The sequence below is a fragment of the Stegodyphus dumicola genome, chromosome X1 (assembly GCF_044657685.1).
Source record: "Stegodyphus dumicola isolate Sdum_Otavi_A_Nest chromosome X1, ASM4465768v1".
NCBI lineage: Eukaryota > Metazoa > Arthropoda > Arachnida > Araneae > Eresidae > Stegodyphus > Stegodyphus dumicola.
In genome coordinates this window covers 182,930,750-182,952,214 of record NC_140780.1, presented here as the reverse complement: position 1 = coordinate 182,952,214, position 21,465 = coordinate 182,930,750, and the positions used below count along the sequence as shown (strand labels likewise).

Sequence of the window (21,465 nt, the reverse complement as noted above, 5' to 3'; positions counted from 1 at the left end):
AGATAGGAACAACATAATTCAATCATTTTTAAAGCAAAAAAATGCACAATTTACAAACATATAAGAGTAAAGAAACTGAGATCACTAAGCTGGGTAGCACAGTGGATACATATATAAATATAGTTATATATGTTTGGTGCGGCCGATTGCAACCAAAATACGAGGTGCACATCTACATGTTATAGCAGTCCTGTGCACAAAATTTCAACGTTCTGAGGCTACTCGTTTTTGAGTTATGCGAGATACATACATTCGTACGTACAGACGTCAAGAAAAATTCTCTTCAGAATTCCTTTAAAAGCAGTTTTATAATTTTTTTGGAGGAAAAAGAGTCTTTTAGTCTGTCCTTACGTATAAATGTCAAGCAAAAACATCGTTAAATTGCATTCGAAAGCGGTCAAAATGGATATTTTCGTTGAAATATGCTGCTAAAACTTTTCGCGATTAAAAAAAAAGCAAACGTCACTATGAAATGTTTCTTTGAAGCTGTTTTTAACGTGGAAAATAAAAGCGTATTAATATGAAATGCTACATTCTTTCAATCGCAATATTTATTTACAAAATTAAATATGGTTCCCTCTCAAATTTTCCTTTTTACTTCGTACAAAGAAGTAAAAAAAAGCAAACGTCACTATGAAATGTTTCTTTGAAGCTGTTTTTAACGTGGAAAATAAAAGCGTATTAATATGAAATGCTACATTCTTTCAATCGCAATATTTATTTACAAAATTAAATATGGTTCCCTCTCAAATTATAAAAATCACTGCTATCTCTACGAAGCATTTACGTACAGTTAAAAATAGCAATAATAATATGATAGGTAAGCAAAGGGATAATGACCTCATGCTATAAAACTCCGAACAATAATTCTTCCCCTCCTACCCCTAGAAAATTTACACTCAATAAATTCTTCAATTTCAATCTTTGAGCAGTTAGTAAGATTGCCAGAGACGCTCCACTGACGCTGTTTTTAACGTGGAAAATAAAAGCGTATTAATATGAAATGCTACATTCTTTCAATCGCAATATTTATTTACAAAATTAAATATGGAAAATTTACACTCAATAAATTCTTCAATTTCAATCTTTGAGCAGTTAGTAAGATTGCCAGAGACGCTCCACTGACGCTGTTTTTAACGTGGAAAATAAAAGCGTATTAATATGAACGCATAAGCAAAGGGATAATGACCTCATGCTATAAAACTCCGAACAATAATTCTTCCCCTCCTACCCCTAGAAAATTTACACTCAATAAATTCTTCAATTTCAATCTTTGAGCAGTTAGTAAGATTGCCAGAGACGCTCCACTGACGCTGTTTTTAACGTGGAAAATAAAAGCGTATTAATATGAAATGCTACATTCTTTCAATCGCAATATTTATTTACAAAATTAAATATGGAAAATTTACACTCAATAAATTCTTCAATTTCAATCTTTGAGCAGTTAGTAAGATTGCCAGAGACGCTCCACTGACGCTGTTTTTAACGTGGAAAATAAAAGCGTATTAATATGAAATGCTACATTCTTTCAATCGCAATATTTATTTACAAAATTAAATATGGTTCCCTCTCAAATTATAAAAATCACTGCTATCTCTACGAAGCATTTACGTACAGTTAAAAATAGCAATAATAATATGATAGGTAAGCAAAGGGATAATGACCTCATGCTATAAAACTCCGAACAATAATTCTTCCCCTCCTACCCCTAGAAAATTTACACTCAATAAATTCTTCAATTTCAATCTTTGAGCAGTTAGTAAGATTGCCAGAGACGCTCCACTGAGAAAGCATAACAATGATCGAGTTGCTAAAGCCATCGAAGATACGCAAGCACCTTCGCCTACATTACTGTTCTTTCCAGGTTTCATTGGGGTTTTCATGTTTTTGAAGTTACGAAAACGAGCTGGTTTCTCTCACACATTGGCTTATGAACGAGAGTTTCCCCTCTCGTCCAAAAGCCATTACCTGTTTTCCGTTTACCTACCTAACAATCCAGTAACCTAAACTAGACGATTATTCTCACAAAAGACTTGCCCCCCCCTCAAATTTATATAGTCCTTTTGTGTTTGTTTTTTTAAAGAGTTAGTCGCAGAATTTAGGTTAACTGTATTTTTCCCCCCACATTTGGTCTGAATCCCTATCATTAATTCATGAAACTTTAAAACTTTGCATAATTGCAAAAAACGCTGGAATGCCGAGGTGGGAACGCTGTTTACGGGTTTCTGAGGTTCTAAAACGCAGTTAAACTCGTAATTAAATATTTAAGAACGTAGTATTAAATGCATAAAATATATGCAAAATGCTATAAAAAATTAAATTTCGAACACATACACTAAAAAAAATGAAATCACTTAAACTTTACATTTACACGCATCCATTTTGAAGCAGACATTTGCACATTCATACAGTGAACAGTAACAATCATGTTAAAATTATTTCTAACATTAAAATAACATAATAAGAACAATACCTTTTAAATTCTTGTTTTATCAAATTAAAATTTGTTTACAACCAGATTTTTATTAAACCACTTCGTATCAAAGCGGCCGAACGGTAATATCGCTGAACATTGGGTATTTCAGGCCTAGGTTCGATTCCAGGGAAACGGGCTGGCTGCATGGACATTTCCGTGGTCTTACCCATATGTAACGTGTATACAAGCCAGTTTCCCTCAAAAAGTCCTCCACGATGGCATCCCTCCGTTTAGGCAGATAACCCAAGTCTACTTTGCCATAACAAAACCAAACCAAACGGTACCAAAAAGTAATTTTCGTCGTTTTGCTCATATGTAAACGAAATACAAGCCAGTTTCTCAGAAAAAGCTTTCCCCTAACACATTCTTTTTAAGTCAAACAGCCCGCAAAAATCTACTTTGCGGTAAAATATAAACTCTTTACAAAAATTGGCTCACTCTTATTTAAACAATCAGGAATAGAACCTTCGATAGACATGTTAAAATAAAATAAATGTGCAATTCAGAAATGAACTTCAAACTACAGAGCTGCTTTTCGACAGAAGAAAGGCTTCTTTGCCATGTTTCCGCTTAAATTACTGGTAGTTCGGTCCGAGGTTCGAATCCCGCGAACGGGCTGGCTGCATGGGTGTTTTCGTGGTTTTCCCCATGTGTAACGTGTATATACGAGCCAGTTTCCCTTATACGAGCCAGTTCCGCCCTCCACGAAGGCATCCCTTCCCTTAGGCAGATAGCCCTCGAGGCTCGTAATTAAATAACCTAACCGCTTAAATTACGCCACCGGAAAAAATAATCATAACAATCTTATAGACTACCTCTGAAAAAATAACACATTTAAGACAGTAACACTCGTGTAATGCATTTTGATTCTTGTAGAAAAGAATTCTTATAGAAAAGAAAAAGAGAGATTAACTTCAGTGAATGTTAAAATAAAATAAATAACCATCATTTAAGAGCCTTAAACGGTGCTTATCTATTTCCTTTTTCGGCCAAAGAGTCAATTTTAATTTCAAGATTTAGTTATTTTAGGTTAGTTATTTTAGGCATATCAAAGTTACTATTGTAAATTTTATATTTTTTGGCATCGAAGATGATAGAAATCCGAGACATGTCACTTTTTAATGATAGTTTGATTTCTGTTTTTCTACTTTACAACGATGGGAAAATCTACATATTCGGTGGGGGGAACACTTTAGTCCATTTGATGGCCAGCAGTACATGCTAGATATGATGTACGCACTGAATCTGAGCAAGACCGCTGACAAGCACATACATACGCGATTTTCTTACTCAGCGTTTGGAAATACATAACAAAAGAAAAACAAACGTTCCACTCAGTACTTCGTGTCTTCCTGTATAGCACTATCCATAATAAACAAACAAGTGCTCTATCAAATAGTCTGTCATTAAATGGACCAATGCATTTGTACCAGCTACCTGAGCACCATTAGAAGAGAATGAAATTGATGAACTTGTTTATTTTAGCATCTCCGTCATCAAATAGTTTTCAGTTCAATGCTCTAAAGTTACGTGCCCTTTCAGCTGTGCTTATACAATACATGATAACAACACCAATATTTTTCATTTTTAGTAAAATATTTAGTGTATCATTTAGCAAAATATTTAAATGTATTACAAATTAGGTTTTTGTGAAATGATTTTTCCCAACAGTAAGACAACGTGTGTCTTCACGTCACACATGAAGTAAACCAGCCTAGACTATGTTGTTCAGTATGTCAATGAACATAGCTCATAAAAGAACTGCGTGACGTAGACTCTTCATATTCGCCCAAACTCTGCATAGTATTCAGGGCGCTAAAACTGAATACATTTATGAGGACGACAGGCGCTCCATCCTGAAAGAAGAAAAAAAAAAAGAGAAAAAGGGAAGCTAAAAGTTATGATCAACATACCAATTCTATAACATAATATTACCGAAGTTTCGATAGCGCACTAGTTGACGTACGCGTGAAATAGTCGATGACTTTGGTTTGAATCCTACAGCCGGCAGCGCTGTTTTTTCATCGGTATTTTATTTTCAAAGGGAATTTATTAATAAAAAATACTTCTAAAGTAATAACGAAAAAATGATGAGATACAAAAATTTTCTTAAAAAGAATTTTTTCTTATTTACTTTGTTCCAATGTACTACACGTTTCCACAAACTCATATGCAAAAGATATAATGATACAGAAGACTTTCGATTTTAAAAACACCTACGGCCTGGGAGGGAGGGGAAAGGAATAATTGGAAATTACTAAAGCATATGAACAACCTTTCCGGACGAACGCAGTTTGTAAAAATACTGAAATAATTATGACTTATCACAATTTAGCATCCTACTGGAAGAGTTTCCTAAGAAAATAGTAGAGTTTTAACATAACTCATAAGGGGAGCACTATCAAAGAAATGATTTTGGTGATTGCATTTTCCTGTGAAAAGATTTCACGATCATGAACCATCAAAACATTATTACAGTTTTGTATTTATTTCTAACTAGGTGTACCCGCCCGGCGTTGCCCGTGCATTTAGAAAATGCAGATAAGTGAATAGCGCAGGAATAGTAGTGTAGGACATGTAGACTGTCTCTCTCTCTTCCCCCCCCCACAAGCTACAAAAAAGAAATGAATTGTAATTAATCGATTTAATGTATCGTCAAAACAGCAAACTAACGCTAGAATAAAGAAATCAATTGTTACAATCGAACGTTATTTGAAAACAAATAATAATATCAGTGAGTCAAAAAAACCGTGATTAATTAATTATAAATAATTTTTTTTAAATTTTTCTAATTCAAAAATCGAAAATCGGGCTTCGAGGTCTGGTGGCCAGCCCCTTTGTGCTTCCGTATAAAAAATTCCAGGTCCCTGCGTGCGATAGATTTGGCTGGAGAGCTCGGTCAGACAGACAGACAGACACATTACACTTGCTTTTATTATTATATAGATGAAAACATTCAACTGTAAAAACAGTGTAATCAAATATTCACAATTTTTTCCTCCTTTTCCTTTTTTCCTTGAAAAATATTTTTTTATAAATATTCTTCCAAGGTGAAAAGAATAAATAATACAAATACAAAAAGATAAAATAGATGACGGCACCAGATTCGAACGGATGATTCTTCGATTACAGTATTTTAACATTAAACACTACAACATCGGGATTTACGACGGACGGTGGAAGTTAACATATATATTATTCAGAACTTAAGCTTCAGTTTCTTGGCTTATTTTTCTAAAAGCTGCAGAATGTTAAGCAGAGTTTGCGCGAAATCGTTAATAGGCCTAGAATTTCAAAGGTAGGTGCAACTTCGGCATATTTTCGCTTCATACAATTTTAACAGAAAGTAATTCCATTATAAGAATTCTTCTCCACTCAAAGAAGTACTAGGAAGTATTATTGCGTCACGAAATCTAGGGCTTACTAATCACATTAATATACACCTCACTAAGATGAAAAGAAATAATATTTTACACATTTTTTTCGGGAGGAAGAAGAAGGATTTAGGCGTTCCTCCACAGCGAAAAGGTTGAGAAAGTTTGGTTTGAAATCCCACCCTCAAAATTTGTTTTAAGTGCATTTTCATCGAAAATTTTCAGTCTACATTATTTTAAAGAAATCTTTTCAGCATGCTTCTGTCTATACATAAGTTCATCTAACACTGAGATTGTTAATGCTCTCTTTACAGTTACTGGCATTTATAGGTAAGCTATCTTTGCCTGAAGAATGAGACCTAGGGCAGGTTTCATAAACAATTCAAAACCCATTTCAGTTGTCATCCTCATTCAATAAGCAAAAACCAACCGCAATCTAACCTACCAAAACAGAGTTAATTAAATTCCTTTCCATCACGTTAAAACAAAATTAATTAGATCACATTCTTAGGCACATTTTGTATCAAAAGCCTACAGATTAGCCGCCCACTTTTAACTCCAAAAAAGTTTTTAACCAACTTCTATAAATATGACTATATATACCTTGCTCGGCCTTTATTTTCGCAACTACAAGTCATAGACATATGCTTTTAATAACGAAAATGTCTTAAATGATGTCTTCATGTTCTGGTATTTTTTAAATTTAAAATATCAATTTTGTTAAAAATTAGGAAATCTAACTTTCTATACGTTCCTCTATTCCTACACACATATTTAGAAAAATTCTATACTCGTTATAAAAAGAAAAAGCACAAAAAATGTCACCCCTACACGACAAAAATTCGCCCAGATTTTTCATACGCCAGAATCATTCAATGGCCATATGAGCGAAATGTCTGTATTTGTATGTAACTATAAATAAAACAGCAGTTTAGAAAAATGCTTCTGATACTGGGAGATTAAGTGACGAGCATTTTTCTGCAGATTAATGCAAAAAGTATTGATCAATATATATATATAATTGAAAAAGAAAGCTAATGAGTACTGTGTTGTAAGGCCTATTTGGTCTTAAAAATTTTTTTTGCGCAATATGCTGCAAAAATTATGAAATAAAAGGAAGAAAAATTGTGGTGAGCTCGCCAAAAAGTTACCAGGAGCTGTGGCTCCAAAAAAATATTTCAACGAAGTATTTTTTAAAATAATGACATTGAAGGCTGAAAAAATTAGCCTATACGCAAAATAAAATGCAGTATATAAAAAAAACTGTTAAAATCAATCGTTGGAAAAATGTAAATGGCAAAAAATACAGTAAAAACCTATCGATGTGATAAGTGAAAAGTTAACACATAGAAAAACTGAACGACGGAACAAGTTAATACAAAATTAAAACATATGAAAAACAAATTACAAAAATGATAAAAATTATAGAGCGGAAAATGGTAAATTAGCCCAACTCGACCTCCAACCAGGCTTTTCAAGGAAAATTTGGTTGGTTGTCGAACCAAGCCAACTCCATTACGCGTTTCGCCGAAACAAACCATTGAAGCTCTTGTGTGACGAAAACTTTTTTTAAAAACATACGAATTGTACCGAAAAAAATCTTTTGGAACTTCAATTCTCTGTTCCAATTTCCCGACGCGTCCGCTCAAAATGACACATTAAGGTGTAAAAGAATGTAAATGCAACTCCAAACAAATTTAAAATTAAAATAAAAATAAAAATAAAATAAATAGCTGTCTGCTATTAGTCAAACTATACAATAACGTACGGGCTGGACCTGCTAGCTTAAAGAATTAAACCTTTATGAATTTAATAAGACCGAAATTAAATTCAAAAGAAAACAAACGCCGTGGGTCTTGCTAAGACCAAGAAAGAAATATGAAAAACTCTAAAAAAGTAACTGAAAAAACAGACCTGTGGCTGTGCTGTCCTCTTGATCAAATCATCTTGTCAAAATATGAATATTTGCGTCATTTAAAACATTTTTGTAATTGTTTGTAAGTATATGTCTATGACTAATGGCTGCGAAAATAAAGGCCAGATAAGAACTTTTTTTAACACAGTGTGTAAGTACGTATAAACTTATTAAAATTGAAAAAATTTCCAACTCAGCCAAAGGCTAATTACTTAACACACACTAAATTCATATCTTTTGTTTCAATTAGTATTTTATTAATTTAATTAAACTTTATATTAATTCTTCGTTTAGTTAAAATTTAAATTGCATATATATATACCCTATATATATGTACACCCTATATATATGTACATATATATAGGGTGTTCCAACAAAAGCGCCGGATTTAATATGCCGAAAGTATACTTTGTTCTGAGATAATGAAAAATATTTTTACATACTTACAACAGGTAAATGTTGCGATTTAATAATATCCAGGTTGATTTGACCTGTGGCACTGGCATTTTACAGCCGTCAGTTCATTTTGCAGCTCTGTTGCAGTTTAGTCACCACGGAGAGCTACACAAAGGAGCAGCGAGTTTTGATAATGAAAATTCGTTGCAAGGTTGACAAGTGTTATGCAAAGACTATTAGAAAGCTTCCTGAAATCTTTGAAAGTGCATCCGATGACACAACAGTCTGACGACCGATAAAGAAATTTGAAGATACAGGTTTAACAATCTCCAAGCTCTCGATCTAGCCGGTCTGTTGAAAGCATCACTATTTAGCGCGATAGTGTTATTCCGAGTCCCGAAAAATCCGAATTTAAAAAAGAAATAGTAAAAAAAAAAAAAAAAGAACTTTAACAGGAAACTAAAACTGTCATTGGCCATCTCGAAAGGCACATACGTGAAAAAAATGATTACGAATATCATCAAGAAAATGGTGATGCTGCAGAGCAAGTCGTAGAGGATATATGCCACATATTATTTTTCATTTTTAAATCGGAACATTACCTGTTATAAGCAGGTTAAAATACTTCCCATTCTCTGAAAATAAAGTATTTTATTGGACATATTAAATCGGGCGCTTTTGTTCGAACACTATACAGTAGGGATTCTCAATCTTTTTGCTCCATGCACCCCTTTCATCACTGTCAAATGGTCATCGCCCCGCCCCCCCCATTCCCTAACTCGATTGGATTGGATTGGATTATTCAATTATGGCAAAGCACACGAGGGCTATCTGCCTGAAGGGAGGGATGTCTTCGTGGAGGACTTTCTAAGGGAAACTGGCTCGTATACACGTTACACATGGGGAAAACCACGAAACCGCCCACGCAGCCAGCCCGTTCGCGGGATTCGAACCTCAGACCGAACTACCAGTGTTCAACGTCTTTACCGCTCGGCCGCTGGTGGGCCCATTCCCTAACTCGAAAAATACACGTTCATTTATTTAAATTAAAATTATTTTTAATGTATTTCATAAATTACACAAGGAAAAAAATATACAAAAAGTTGTTAAGTACCAAAATTTGAATAAAAGTATTCATAAAAATGCCCCCAGACGTGAAACCGGACTCTGACTGCCGTACCGAAAAACCCCGGTTCGGATCTCGGAGAAATCATGGATGTAAATTGTCTATCCCTTCATAGGAAGCAACAGTGGCCACCTATAAGGTGCCTACATAATAAAATGGCCACCGCTTCTGATCTTAGTGGTGGCCGAAGTCTAAAACGGCTAGTGCCCGCCATACATATATATATATTTTAATTCATAAAATAAAACTAAAAATGTTTAACAGGTAAATAAAAAAGTGACCACATTTCCCCTCCCTGAAAGTATAAAATTCCAACCCCCGGTTCAGAGCCTCTGCTATATAAGAATAAGCATACACAGCTTCCAAAAATGGCAAGCTTTCTAATTTGAAGAAAACACAAATAACCTGCCTTCTTTAATAATAGGTATTTTTTCCCAAGTGTGACGTGTATACGAGCCAGTTTTCCTTAGAAAGTCCTCCACGAAGACATCCCTCCCCTAAAGCATATAGCCTAGTATGCTCTGCCATAAGCAAATACACCAACCCAATCTTCGTATTAGATAGCTTGCTAATTTTGGCAGATATCTATTGAATCTTATTCTACCATAAACTGATTAATGTCACTGCATTTTGAGCGATATTAACAATATTTAAATATTCAATTTTTTTAACTTTCCCTTTACAAATATATAATAAGAAATAAATTTAAAATACGTTTTAAACTTTATCCCATTTTCAATTCGGAACAAACAATATGCAAAAAACATTTTTTTAAAAAAAAAAACAGGAACACTGTGGCAAAGCGTACGATAGGTGCAAAAAATGCCAAGACCAAAAATGAAAAGGAAAACGGAAAAGGCGAAAAAGAAAAGATTTTACAATTCTTTTCTTAAATGAATATGGAAAGAATTTTAAAAGTATTACTTATTTTAATTTATTTCGCATTATTACCACAGCTTATTGCTGCCTTCAGCGCGCAACTGGATTAGGTTTTGAAATGGTTTTCACTTTTTATTTATACATTATATATACGGGTATATATATACATATCCATATACCATCTATAACTATCACTATTAGTGTATCTTGTAATTAAGAACTGAAAAAGCAAAGCACACAAACAAGTTCACAGAACCAGAATTTGTTAAGGGTATGCCAAATGGAAAAACTGCCATAAAATGAGACAGAAATTTAGTCTGATAAAAAGTAATGAACAGATCGCATTCGGTACGTATGCCACCATATTTATTCATGTAATTTTCACCCTATTTCCTCTGATTTTATCGCTTAAAAGTCGAGCGGAGAAAATCACGTATTAATATCAGTATATTGCATATTTCAAAAAAATCAGAAATAATTACTAACTTTAACATTATTATTTTTATTTTTCACACAGTACACTACTGTCAGTCTGCATCTTATATGATGCTAAACCTGTACACCCAATCGATTCAAAACCGTACGCTAAAAAAAACTAGAACGGAATACAGGAAGACTAAAAACGCAGGAGTAAATATGATATTTTTATAATCATGCAAAGTGCTCTGCTGAATTTGCTCGTTGATTGTTCTGTAAATCAAACAAGAGTTACTAGTGCGCAAACTCGATAACAAGTGTGCACGCAGAAGAGAATGACTCAACAAATTTCCATATTCCTCAGTTCTTTTTATTACGGACAATTTTCACTCTCTCTTTTGACGTTTATAGCTTAGTCCTTCAATTTTTCAGAATCCCGGAATGTTGTAGTACACTATTAGTCCATTTATACGCGCTGTATAATAAATATTACTGTTCCACGAGGCATAAGGTCTTTCAGTTTATCATCCACGCAACATAGAAGATGGCCAGTTCTCCTAAATGCTGTCATTCGATGGGACAGAGGATCTTTAATTTATCTTTCAAATGAAAATATATATATTGATTATAAGCATTGAATAGCATTTAATTTGAAGGAGCATTTAAATGCAATATACAGTGAGCCCTCTTTAAGACGACCAGCTGTGGTTCAAGATGTGGTCTACTGTGTTTTAAATGTCAAATTAGTTTTTTTTTTTTTTTTTTTTTTTTTTTGTTTGTTTGTTTATTTATGGCAAAGCAGGACTATCTGCCTAAGGATGCCTTCGTGTAGGTTGCTCTAAAGAAAGCTGGCTCGCATTCACGTTACCACATGGGGAAAACCAACCATGCTTCCAGTCTGTTAGCCTGGGTTCCAACGCGGATAAAACGACCGGTGTTCAGCGGCTTTAACTTCTCAGCCACTAATGAGGTTCTGTGTTTTAGAAAGGCGATGTTTAAAGGCGTTGTTTATGTTCTCAGAAATTGTCGTTTTAGGGCGGTGGACACCCCGACAGAGGTCACTGTCTTATAATTTATTTTATTTTTTTAATATCATCTGTAATCGATATAATTTATCACATATTTAACTAGATATCTTTATAAATACTTGCACCCCATTATACCCTGTCACATAATTATCATTCAAGTTTCCCCTAGTAATGAATTTTAGATGTGGGGTAACTCCTCCCATCTGTTATAACTGTACTTATCATTAAATGGTATTAAATCGACATAGCCGTGCCAAAAGATTTTAGCACCTGAAGCAGATCTCAAAATTTACACCTCCTAAATATATTTTTATCAGTTTCAAGTTAATTTTAATATTTTACATTTAATTATAACATTTTAATTTTGTATATCCTGTAATTGTTTACGTGACACAAATACCTCATTCATTTTCGGTATGAATCTTAAACTCTATATATAATAAACGGAAGGAAATTGTAAAAGTCCTTAAGTGGTAAAGGGAAAAAAAACTAACTTCCCATTCCCACCAGAAAAAAAAAAAAAAAAAAAAACTTTCAAGCCGACAATTTAAATTTCTGTGGCCTCCAATGGCTTTAGGATGCTGTGTCGGTTACAAGAGATGCATAAAATTACTTTTTAAATTTTTAATTTTATACTTCCCATACTTATGAAGTGGTCAAGTTTATTTCTATGCAAAATTGAAATAAATGTTTTAACTAAAAATATCAAAGGTAAAGAAGCAGCGAGTGTTTTTCAAATACCTCTTAAATTACTTTAAATCGGATAATTCCCAATGTGCAAGAAAGATATTTAAAATAAATGCATGTTTAAGATAAAGTACTCAGACCAATGTATAACTAATAGACAGGATTTAACATAAAAAAACAGAGTAATACTGTCGCATAACTTTCGCAAAGATATGTGCTGTGCTGAGATTATATTGTAGAAAGAAAAATTATTGAACAATAATCTGTGTTTCACACCGAAAAACTTCTGGCCAAAAGAAAAGAGCTGGTGTTCGGAAACGGCAAACACAGATTTGTTTTAATTAAGTTTTACGTTCAGACAGTGGCGTAGCGAGGGGGGGGCAAGGGGGTGCATGATGCCCCAGGCGCCCCTCGCATAGGGGCCCCAAATGGTCTCCAAACAAAATTTTCACCATATTAATTTTTTTTCGGGGAAGGGGAGGCCGCCAAAAATGTTTTTTGCCCCGGGCGCCAGTTATCCTCGCTACTCCACTGCATTCGGATCAACAACAGTGCAGCTTCCGTTTGTAATGTCTCATGTTTAAAGGGGCTCATAAGCGGACAAGAGTTAAAATCGTTGAATACTGACAGTTCCATTCCGGTTCAAATCACAGCGAATGGGCTGACTGCATGAGCGTTTTTCCCAATACGTAACGACTTTGAGATAGTTTCCCTAAGAAAATCCTCCACAAAGACACTCCTTGTATTGGGCAGATAGCCCTCGCGTGCTTCGTATAATCAAACAAGTGAATTATAACAAGTAATAATGGCATTCCCCTTTGTTTATCGTGCAATTAAATAAAATTAAAACTACATTCATTATCAGCTGTTACAGAGGCTGTTCGCACATTTTTTAGGGTACTGTTTGTTTTGCTAAACTCGCCAAGAAATTGGTTCATATGAAGTCGCCAATGTTTACTTCTAAGGCCGTTACAATGTTAACTTTTTTAAGAAAAAAGGTGAAAGAATGTCTTTTCAAAACTGGCAACGAGAATGCAAATTCCAAAAATGTAACGAGAACTCGTGCTTTTATTATTATTGTATTTACCATGGATTTGAACAATTTGGACTTGCCTAATGATGAAATATCTTCCATACAGTTTCCTCAGGAACAAGGAATTATTCATTCTGAAAAAAATGCACGAAAAACCATAAAATGAATATTTTTTTTCTTTCTGCTTTCTTTGGCAGGATGCTTATTTTACATTAAAAATGTCTAATTTTACGAAAATCTGTTATTTTTTCAACTTAACCGTTATTTTATTTATCGTAATTTAAATAGTATTTTGGTGATTACTTTTATGCGAATTCGGCAGACCGTCAACTTTTCGCGATAATCTCAATACGGTCCCGATAACAAAACAGTACCTTTTCAGACGATTTTGCTTTTCTGTAAAAAAAAAAAAAAAAAAAAAAAAAAAAAATTCCAAGCAAAAAATTTTTTTTTTAATTGCAACTATATTTTTGAAAGTATAAATTATGGTCTGCTACTTGGAAGTTTCGTTTTCATGCAAAATGTCGCTTTTAAAGGAGCAATGGATGGAAGGCTATGTTTGTTTTCTTTTCGAGGAAATTTATTCGTATCCAACTATTAAAAATCGGTGTGAAAGCCGTGGTTTTTCGACATCTAAAGTTACGACAGAAAATATTGGCAAAAAGAAAGGGAGGAAGTGTCAAAATTTAACTTCAAATGGAAAAATTGTTCCAAATACGTATCCAAGGAAAAAAAAAAAAAAGGAATGTTTCAAATGTTGCAAAAGTAAGATCTTTAATGTTAAAAGAAAATCCCTCAAGTCAAAGGACAGTTGCAAAATCATTAAAATGCTCAGTATCAACTGTAAACAAAGTGATTAATGCTGATTTGAATCTTAAAAAGGCGGGAAAAAAATGCTGTGCATAGTCTTTCTCCACGACATACCGACGAACGCAGAACGTGCTGCAGAATTCATTATGAGAAGCATTTATCCGAACAGAAATGGAAAAATGTTGTTACAATAGACGAATCTTGGGTGTACTTAAATGACTGAAATAAAAAGCAATCCATTTATTATCATCAAAGATGACTTAAAATATGGTTCAAGGAATCTAAAGAAAGTTTTTATGATTGTTGACATTTATGATTATATTATTGATGTTTATGATTGTTGCTGGTTTTTCATCTAACAGCAAATTAAAAACAGAGTGGAGAAAAATGTTAAGATCCAACTCCACATATTACCAAAAACACATTTTATACTCAATTTTCAAATATGAAAGAACTTCTCTTTACACACTATGATTAATCAGTAGAACTGCATCAAGACAAAGCAAGCAGCGACATGTGAAAATCTTCTGTTAATTTCATGGAAAAAATAAACAAGATCCTCTTCTAAAAATCCTGATGTATCATCCATGGATTTTTGCGCTTTCGTACTTTTAAAAAGCCGATTGTCCAAACGTCGAACTTGGACTTTGAAAATCTGCTCAGGAGGAATGGGATAAAATACCTCTTCCGACATTACAAAAGGTTCTATTGTTTTTGAAAATACCATGCAGAAAGATAGTGAAGAATAACCTAAGAGTTATCAAATAGAATATTTTAAACATAAAAATTTTAGGTAAAATATTTCTGGAATAGCAATGAAAATCGTCTAAAAAATGTGCGAACACCCTCTCTACATTCTCGATGCTTATTAATATTTTTCATATACCATTTCGGTAAAATCCTAGTATACGGTGCAGCCTTGGCACGACTTTGAAAATTATCGCCAACACCAAAAATGATTCAAAGAACGTCTATATGTATACTATACACACATAGTATATGTATATACACACATAGTATATATACTATATAGATAGTATATACTATGTTTAACTGTACATTTTCTTTGAATACTCATTGTAAATGTCCCGCTTTTACTCTCGTTAACTACTCATCGTAAATGTCCCGCTTTTACTGCTCATTATAAAGTCGACAAATCCTGTGTGCATCGGATACTAGGATTAAACCTTTATTTCCTCATAAAACTTTTCCGTTTCGTCGGCGCAAATCTCGCCAAGCAGACTTTATTGGCGACAACACACAGTATACACATAAAAAAATTTTAGCATATGTTAGTTTTCAGAATTTTTTATTTTAAAGTTATAAACATTTTAATGTCGTTTCAAATTTTGTAAAAAAGTCAATAAGTAAAGGCAATAAATTTGTAAAAAGACAATAATTTAAGAATTTACTATGCTTTCATGATACAACATCCTGATTCGCCGGTTCATATTACCTGGCCCCAAGTGATCTTATCTCACGTAAACTACGCTACAAAAATTTAATTCTCTCAGTAATTATCTACATTAACTTCAAGTTAAATCTTAATTTAGAATGCAAGTTTAAATGCAAGAATTATTTCAATTCGTACGAATAGCTTACTCAGAAATTATGTAAAACCGTAGTACTTTACTTCACTAGTGCATTCTCATTACAATTGATGAACTTAACCCTTGACTTTCTTGATGAACATGAACTTTTCTATATTTTCGCCATCGGGCGAGCGGTGTGATTGCATCCTAATTGATTTAATTACTGCCCGCGAATGGCCTTAGGGCATAAAATTGGACTATCTAGTAAAAATTCCATGCAATTGTATGCCAGTATTGAAAGAAACAATCAATCTGATAAGAAATGGCTGCGGCTTGTTTTGAAAATGAGGAGTAAAAGGTTACCAGCGAGGATATTCCGTTTGGCATCGGTTGTACCATTATTGGCGACTTTATTGTCTGCGCCGGCAAAACGGAAAAGTACCACACAGAAGTTGTAGTAAACAAATTGAAAAATGCACTTGAGTCCCTGTTGGTGTTTACAACCTAGATTTAAAAAAAATAATAATAATAAATAAAATAAAGTATGATTTTTTTAGCCCTTAACTAAGAGATTCAATATGACATGTGACATACTTTTTCCACACGACGTATGCTCTCTTAGTAAAACGTTGTATTCGCCTGTTATGAACTTCACGCTAAAACTGATTCTAAAAATAATTCCCACTAGTGGCAGAGAGGGCAAAACCACTAAACATTAATATTTCGATGTAGAGGCCCCCCAAGCGGTAAAGTCGCTGAACAGGGGTAGTTCGTTCAAGGTTTCGAATCCCGGGGAACGGGCTGGCCGCATGGGAGTTTTCGTGGTTTTCTCCATGTGTAACGTGTATACGGGCCAGTTTTCCTTAGAAAGTCCTCCATAAAGGCATCTCTGCCCTTAGGCAAATAGCCTTCGTTTGCTTTGCCGTAATCAAATAAACCAAACCAGTTCGACCTAGTTTCGAATCCGGGTGAAAGAACAGTTTGGGCATTTTCGTGTTTTTCACGGTGATTAACGGGAACGGAAGTAAGTTTCCCTTTAGAACTTCTCTTACGAAAATAGCCCTCGCGTCCTTTGCCATAATCAATTAAATAAACAAATATTTCAAAAAATCTGAGGGCTTTCAGATTTTACATTAAGCCTAGAGGGGCGTTTAGTATTGTTTTGTGTGTTACCTTTACTTATTAATATCATGTTCTTTGTACTTAAGCCATAGAATTCAGTTCAACAGCAATATCGCAAAATAATTTTAAATTTAGCATATCTTTGGGAATTTCCGATACACAGTCTCGCGCGCTGGAAATAAAAAGGTTTTTTTTTTTTTCTTTTTTCTTTTTTTTTTTTTTTTTTTTTTTTCCGTAGTGTTGCCATTGCTCGCTTTAAAATCGTTGAGTTTGTTAATCAAAAATTAGTGTTACAAAATATGAAATCGATAATAAGAACAAATTCCAAATTTGGGCTTCCATATGCCCACATTCGGTAGAAGATTATGTTATTCAAAATTTGATGGCTCTAGGTACCGTTGTTTTATCACAATGCGAGAAACATACATACATTTATTCAGATTCTTCGTTATTTAATTTCTTTAAATATAACACAGGGTGATAATATTTGGTGGCAACAATTTGAAAAGCTAACCGACATTTATAGTGAATAAACGCAAAATGCCAAAACTAAATTAATAGTCCTTCTGAGCAAATTGTCCCTTTTGGACTAAAAAAATATATTTTCTGTTATAGCTGTTCCCAAATTGGTCTTCCTTCGGTTGGTATTTAACTTCAGACGCAAAATCTCACAGGTTATTTTCAAGCACAGGTTTTACTTGAAGCTATACCCGATATAAAACTATATTGAACTTCATATTTAGAAACGGATTTCTTTTCCGTTCAAAATCTGCTTTGATATTTATAATTCATATAACAAACGAAATCTTTTTACTTGAAAAAAAAGTCTGTTTTAAGTAAAATAGTTTAACTAACACACTAAAAATTTCTTTGCTTATGTTTATTTTTCCTCAAAGCATCGGTATGTAATTTTATTTAAAGCAACAAATAAATTGGGAAATTCAATTTCTGAAAAGCTTTTGTATCGGCGTTCCCCCTCCTTCAAGCGATGGTTCGACCGAAAACCCGCCATGCCCGAAGGTCGTTGTTTGTTAAACACAAAAGAAAAGGTTTGCCTGTAACTTAGTGGCCGAACTCAAGTTGGTGACGCCTTCAAATTTCCTACGTGATCGGAGGTAGCTTTACGTAAACACGGAAAGAGACATGGCATTTTTGGAAGTGTTTTCTCTCCGAAGAGTTTGCTATTAACTGAACCGCGACATTCTCACACATCTGTTTTATTTTATTCTTTTTTTTATTATTATTATTTGATTTTTATTTATATTTTTTTTGCAAAGGCTTATCTGTAGCATCCTAATATGCATCGGAAATTTTGTTCAAAGGCTATTAATTTCATTTAAATGATGTATGCTTGAGGAAATATATTTAAATTAAAAAATAATTTTAATTTATTTCATATGCATTTTTTCTTTTATACCTCTTATTTTTTCAATAGAATGAGATCTAATAATAATTAAAATTCTTAAAATCAAGATTCTGAGAGAATTTGGATTCACCCCTAATTCAGAAATGGTGTATTTCGTAAGAACCTTCATATCAAACCCACACTATACATACCCACACTTCTATGGCTAACTTATATAGGAAGCATGAGATTTTACACATATGAGAGCATTTCCTTAAGCAGCATGAAAATAACTATTTAATTTTTTATATGTTTATGAGGGGGGGGGGGGGAATTCATAAAATTTAATAGGTAGGTGGAAAGTTAAGTAAAACCATTAGTACGATCTGCATTTTTGACATTTCATTGTACTTGGTTATGAACTGTAAAATCTGAATTAATAATAATTTAAAATATTTTTAATTACTAATTACTGAAGTAAAATGGAATGTTTAACAATGTGTTTTACTTCAAATAGAGAATATTTTATAATTCATTTCTGGATTGAATACATGAAAGATGAATCAGAGTGCGTAACAGACAGAAAATATATTGAAGAATTTATTTATCTTAAAAAAAAATCTATATATCAAATATTTAATTATTTAAAAGATATGGCAACAAATTTTGGTAGAAAAAAAGTATTAAAAATAAATTCTTATAACTTAATATGTAAATTTATGTATTTGAACAAAAAAGTATATCAGATTGAAATTAAAGTTTACACAGAAATTAAACTTAGATCGACAATAGTTTAGGCATTAGTTTTTAAAAACTATGCACTTTGAGAAAGAGAGGAACGAAATGCATTTTTTCTATAAAACTAATGTTAACTTAAGGCTACATTTGCCTACTTCACACCATTTGATATTTTTATTTTCAACAGACATTTAAATACACCTAAACAATAAACTCTGAAAAACATTACATAATAAATCTAATAAATATTTGTTGCTATTTTGTCAAAAAAAATATATTTATGATTTTCTTAACTTATTTTTTCTGTCAACTCCAGAGCAATTTTATACATAATATTCAAATATATATGTATATTTCAATCCAATTTCTATATAAAGAGGTAACTTTAAATATGCTAAAAATTTGCCGCACAAAAGATATATAATATAAAAATGTCAAAAAAATTGTTTTAAAACATATTCCATATACTGAAATACTTTTATATTGAACATAACATAAAAGCATTCACATAAGGGTACTTAAACCTTGTACAAATTATGCAATCTTAGTTGGTAGAATAGAATTTCCAAGTAAGCACATAAAATATTAATTGTAATGCATTTTTACATATTTCAATGAGAACACAGAGATTTATTACTTATTTAATAATATTCAAAATGTTATGCTTCTAAATTTTCAAACCATACCTATTTTTTTATTTCTATTTTTTCATTTTACCTATATTTTTAGTATGTATAAATGACTTAACTTCTGCCCAGGCTAGTTTCTCAGATAACATCCGATTTGATAAATTAATGCTCTACTTATTAACTCCAGAATCATTATAGTATGCATATTCAAAACCCATTATACTGCATTACAAAGAATGATAAAAAAAATGCATCATGAGAATATAACAGAATGTCAGATGTATGACTAGAAAAAGTGTCATGCTTGTGATACATTTTAAGATATGTTTAAGAGCAGTTCAGTTTATACGTCCTAAATGCTTAGAGCATGACCTGACATGTGCTATCCAGCAATAAATTAATAAAGTTCACAGAAGATTCTAGGCAAGGTAGGTTAAGGTTTGGTTTATTTGATTATGGCAAAGCACTCGAACACTATATGCCTGCTATTTTAAGGATATAATTTACTGAATCAATAAATGTACATAAAATCATAACTACCTCGATATTACCTTGCAATACACTTTGCAGCTCAGTTATTTATACAGACATTTATAGTTAAAATAACAGAAGCATTACAAGCAAAAACATTAAAATTTAGTATTTTCCATTATCATTCTAATTGAAGAAACATGAATTTAAGATAAATTATATTTGTTCTTAAAGATTAACCTATAATAAAACTTCAAGATTAATTTTACATAGAATAACCAAACTTTCATGAAGTTAAAACACTTTTCATGAATAATGCTGTTTTCATAAATAAAAATGTTATATGAATTTAAAATAATAAAAATTGTACTAACCAATATTAACCAGTTTTATATTGTCAGATGCCATTGCTTGAAGTGCAATTTGCACATTTTCAAGGCACTGGTGTTGATTCAATGGCTTTCTTATTTTTTTCAATTTTCTCTTTTGTAGAACTTCAATCAAAGCTATAAGTTTAAGTCCATCACTAAAATCTGTTTGAAGATTGGTAATAGACATATTTAAGGGTTTAATCTGTTCATTAACCCAATTTTTAAAAGTTTTCTCTTGTATCTCCACCCAAATATATTCATCTCCTTTAATATGCATTGCTCGTGCAGCATGTCCCTCGGGAGACCTAGCTTTCAGACCGACTTGACTTAATCCCAATTCACTAAAATCTTGAGACTCCATTTTTGATTTTTCCTTTTTCTTTTTTTTTTTTTTAAGTCCTTTAAGAGCCCTTTCAAATTATGCGCACTTTATAAATGAACGTGATCCTAAGGGTGTTTCCATACAACATACACCCACAAACTGACATTATTCCTTGTTCATAAATCACTCAATAAACTGTGAAAAATTTTTGTTTTAAATTCACTTGACATAATTTTCATTCAAAACGGGCAAAACAGAATAAAAAAAAGCCACGAAATGACACATTTAAATTTCTATAATTACGCGAACGTAAACATAACGCTACCACTCGAATGGCAGCTTAGCGGCTTTTGACATACAACCACTCAAGACACGTTTACAACAAACTTCAGCCATAGCAACCAGCTCTTGCTTCACTTCATTTCGCGCATAACCAAAACTTCTCAGCAAATCACAAAACGTAAACAAATGAGGGAAATTTAAACGTCTTAAATGCCTAAATACAGTACCGTAACTGTACATTTTGATCTGACTATTACAATACTTTACGTTCAGCATCGGAGCTAGAATTTCCGGCGCCAGCTTGCAAACTTATAACCTACAATTAAACTACAACCTATTTTTATCCCTGTGTGTCGGTAGAAGTTTTGGCGTCTGAACATAAGGCTTCTATATACCAGGCTGAATCATCCTCCATTCCATAGCCCAAGTAGGAATATTAATAGCAGCAGAATAGTTAGCGGTGCAACAATTTCTTGTTGTGCTTTTTAAAATGAGGCGATGTGGAGCTATTA

The 21,465-nt window shown here is 32.9% G+C and overlaps 1 protein-coding gene across 2 annotated transcripts in view; it reads right to left on the bottom strand.

Moving 5' to 3' along the window:
* jbug (filamin-type immunoglobulin domains fbug) overlaps positions 1-21,036 on the bottom strand; it is a 347,148-nt gene extending 326,112 nt beyond the window's left edge. For both annotated transcript variants that reach the window (XM_085807591.1, XM_085807590.1), the window contains exon 1: positions 20,353-21,036. In XM_085807591.1, the coding sequence (XP_085663717.1) occupies positions 20,353-20,710 (358 nt within the window). In that variant the 5' untranslated portion in view covers positions 20,711-21,036. The remainder of the gene's footprint in view (positions 1-20,352) is intronic.
* Positions 21,037-21,465: the final 429 nt, after the last annotated feature.